This window comes from Pinus tabuliformis, chromosome 8, assembly GCF_031772625.1.
Source record: "Pinus tabuliformis cultivar Carrire ecotype Pingquan chromosome 8, CPIR1, whole genome shotgun sequence".
NCBI lineage: Eukaryota > Viridiplantae > Streptophyta > Pinopsida > Pinales > Pinaceae > Pinus > Pinus tabuliformis.
In genome coordinates this window covers 1,911,853,062-1,911,856,786 of record NC_142294.1, presented here as the reverse complement: position 1 = coordinate 1,911,856,786, position 3,725 = coordinate 1,911,853,062, and the positions used below count along the sequence as shown (strand labels likewise).

Below are 3,725 nucleotides of genomic sequence, written 5' to 3'. Positions count from 1 at the left end.
AGTCTTCTTGTCCAAGCTAAATACACTAAACATTCAAAGAGATTACTACTATTTCTTATCTGCATAATGAACTATAAAAAAAGTAGAGCGAGCTCTCTGCAACCTAACTATGAAAAACTTATACATATCTCCAAATATCAGTCTACCATGGCTTCCGGCTGGTTGCCTTCTTCCTTTTTTCCAGAGTTGATCTTCCTTATCTGCTGCTGGATCTCATCAAGCTTGCTATCTTGCATAAGAAGGGTTATATGAATGTTCTACATCTCTTTTTTCAGGTTAGGAATTCCTTGGGCCAATTCAGCCATCTCCATAGCAACCTGCTCCATGGCTTTTGCCAACAGCCTCTTCACTACCTAGTACACATGGAGGGCCTGTTTGTACAGGGACATGTGCCCTCTAGTATTTCCTGGATTCGGTAGCAGATATTCCCAGTCTTCCATTTCGGATTCCGACTACCCCTGAGTGGCCTCTTCCTCTAGCTACTGAATTATCTTCCGGATGTCCTCATTAGTGTTTTTGTTGTAAGCCCTCTCCGCATATTGGACCCTCCGCTTCAGCGTTTTTCTGTCCCTTATTTTACCCACCGGAGATGGTGCGCTCCTCTCCTATTTTCTGGCCTGTCTTCCTCTCCCTCTACCTCTTCGGCTCCGTCCCCGTCCCATGCTCCCTTGATTATCCTCCTTCACCCTGCTTCCCTGACCAGTTATGCTGGAAGGGCCACGAAGGTTACCTTCCTCTCTTCGCCCTCTGGCTCTCTTCTCTCGATTCTTAGTTTCTTCCTGATGCCTGTCCTTAGGGGGCCTCCATTTCCCCATTGCACTTCTCCATGTCTGCTCTTGACCGCCCTGATCAGAGTTATACATCTCCTCTCCTTCTTCCTTCCTATCCATACCTGGTTGATTATGTTCCATTGCTTCCTAAGAATCAACCATATTTCCCTCCTTCATCGTCCCATTTCCACCCCTTCTCGCCTCAGTCACTTCCTTCCTCATTCTTCTCATTGTTGCCTTTTGTCTTATCTTTCCGAGGATGTGTGGTCTGTCTTTCTGTCTTCGTCGTCCTGCTTTAATCCTTGCTCTAGCATCCAACACCTTGCTCCTTTGCACGCTCCCTCCGGTGGCATTCACCAAATTCCTTCCCTCGCACCTCCTCCCCTCTTTAAATTCTTTATCTCGCCGCCCATCCTCATTCCACTTCACCACCTCCCTCTGCCACCTGCAATTTCCATAATCGCCCACTCCTCCTCGGCTTACTTCTGTGCCAACGTACCCACATCCCATCACTGAAGCGTTTCTAGCACCACCTCTAGCTTTCATTATACCATCTTTGCTCCTCCTTGGGATTATACCCCTTCTGTGGATCTTCCTATTCGCCAGCATCATTAACCGTATACAATGTGGCTTATCATGACCCCTCACCACCATCATACTAATTACCATCATCGCCACTGTTTTCACCCCGATCGGGGGCCTCTGGGGTTCCTTTTTATAGAGTTGTGGTTTCATTATTATCCTGAGTGATTATTGTGGTGAGATTCTCCCATCCTGGTTTGTTCATTACTCTTGGCCAGATGCTATCCACCTTTTCACCCTGTTCTTTGCATCCCCAATTTGTGAGGAAGTCGGCAGCTTTATTTCCTTTTCGCCTAACATGATTGATTATTTTATACTCAATACGCTTCAATATGTCTACCAGATCCTGAATGATCCCTGTTGTCCTCCAGCTCTTTGCAACTTGATCCCAATCCTTCCCATTATTGAGATTTCTAAGCATTTCAACTACTATTTGCGAGTCGCCTTCAATTTCCAAATTTGTGTAGCCATTTCTTACTGCTATTCTAAGACCTTGGTATACCGCCATAAGTTCTGCTTCGTTGTTGGTCATTATGCCTCCTCAGTCTGCATACACCCATCTAGTGCGTCTCTCACTGTCTCTGAAGATACCTCCAAAACCTACCGGCCCTGGGTTTCCTTTGGAAACCCCGTCAAAATTCAGTTTAATGATATTTTCCCCAGGATAACTGAACTGCGCTGGACTCTGTGTCTGAGATTGTTGCTATCTTTCTTTCAGGGGATACACCATGCCATATTCCATATTTAGGTTAGCTAGGATTCATCCTTCATCAGGATTCGCCCTCCAATCCTCTTCCTCCCAGGTCTCAGCCAGAACAGTCTCCCTTATTAATTTTTGCGTTCTTCTCCATATCTTTTCTGGTGGATTGGCTTTGTCTAAGAAGATCCTTCGATTTCGCTCCTTCCAAAGAAGCCATATGACAAAACCTATGGCTAAACTCTAGGTTCTCCTTACAACCGAGCATGAGAATTGGCCCTTTCCCCATTGGAAGATGGTCTATTTAATATCCAGAGGGTCCCTGTTATATTTTCCAAAGAGGTTCCTGACTTCATCCCACTGTTGCTGGGCAAAGGGGCAAGAGTTCAGAATGTGTTCCTGAGTTTCGTTCTCCTATTTACAAAGGTTGCATCTAGGGGGTCCCTGGAAACCCCGTTTCTGTAACTTATCCCACGTCAAAATTCTTCCTTTCCCAACTAGCCATGCGAACATAGTTACCTTTGGCCACCACTTATTGCTCCAAATTTGTTTCCAGTCTAAAGTTTCCTCCTCTCTCTCCTGGAGGGTGGTTAAATAATAAGCTTCTTTGACTGTGAAGGTCCCTCTTATGGATTTTCCCCATCTAAGAATATCCGGTCCCGATCTAATTTTAATTCTTCTTGATTCCATTTCTTTTACGAGTATCCCTTTCTGCTCCTGATCTATATTTTCGTCCCATTCTTCTGGTTTTCTCCATGTTCTTCATGTCTCATCTGGCTCCTCTTCTTTCCAGTATTCTCTTACATACTTTAACCCCTCCATTACTACCTTCTGATATGTACTTTGCAGAGCTTGGATACCCACCATTCTATCTCTTTGTTGCCATGCCTCCTCCCATAATTTGGCTATACTTCCATCCCTTATTTCCCAGAAGGCATATTTGTTTATGATGTCTCTGTTCTGGCTTGCCAGTTCCCATATTGTAGATCCTCTTGGGGCTTCTTCTAATCTGAGGATACCTTCTGATGTTGAGGGCATATTATATTTCTGTGTCCATATTTTTTTTCCATAAGTCATTTCCTCCCCTTATCCACCTCCACCACAGCTTCGCCCCTAGAACTTGGTTTAGGATGCCCGGGTCTCGGAGTCCTAGACCTCCTTCTTCTTTTCGTTTTGACATACTTTTCCACGACACAAGGGCCCATTTCCTTTGCTGTTTTGGTCCTCCACATATGAATTTTTCAAAAATTTCCTTCATTTTTTCACATGCTCCTTTGGGAGCAGCCATAACAAATAGAGGATAAATTGGTATGGATTGGAGAACTGATTTCAGGAGCACCAGTCTTCCTGCTATATTCAACGAGCGAAAGGACCAATTCGCAAGTCTATTCTTGAGTTTTTCTATTATTTGCTGCCAGTTTTCTATTCTTGTAGGATTTAAATCTAGTTGATTCCCCAGGTATTTTGTTGGTAATTCTCTAGATCGGAAACCCAACATTCTAGTTAAATGAGCTTTGATCATTTCTGGGGTATTGAAGATGAAAGTACAGGATTTGTCTTTGTTGATTTCCATACCTGAGGCTTCCATAAACAAATCCAAAATCCTTTTTACTCCCTTTACTTCCTTTAGAGAGACCTCACAAAAGAGCATGATGTCGTCTACGAACTGCTGGTGG

At 44.1% G+C, this 3,725-nt stretch overlaps 1 protein-coding gene across 1 annotated transcript; it reads right to left on the bottom strand.

The window, feature by feature from the left end:
* Positions 1 to 1,485: 1,485 nt before the first annotated feature.
* Positions 1,486 to 1,884, bottom strand: LOC149244099 (uncharacterized). The gene has a single exon (XM_089371424.1). It carries the CDS (start codon positions 1,882 to 1,884, stop codon positions 1,486 to 1,488), a length of 399 nt encoding a protein of 132 aa, XP_089227550.1.
* Between the last annotated feature and the right edge of the window lie 1,841 nt (positions 1,885 to 3,725).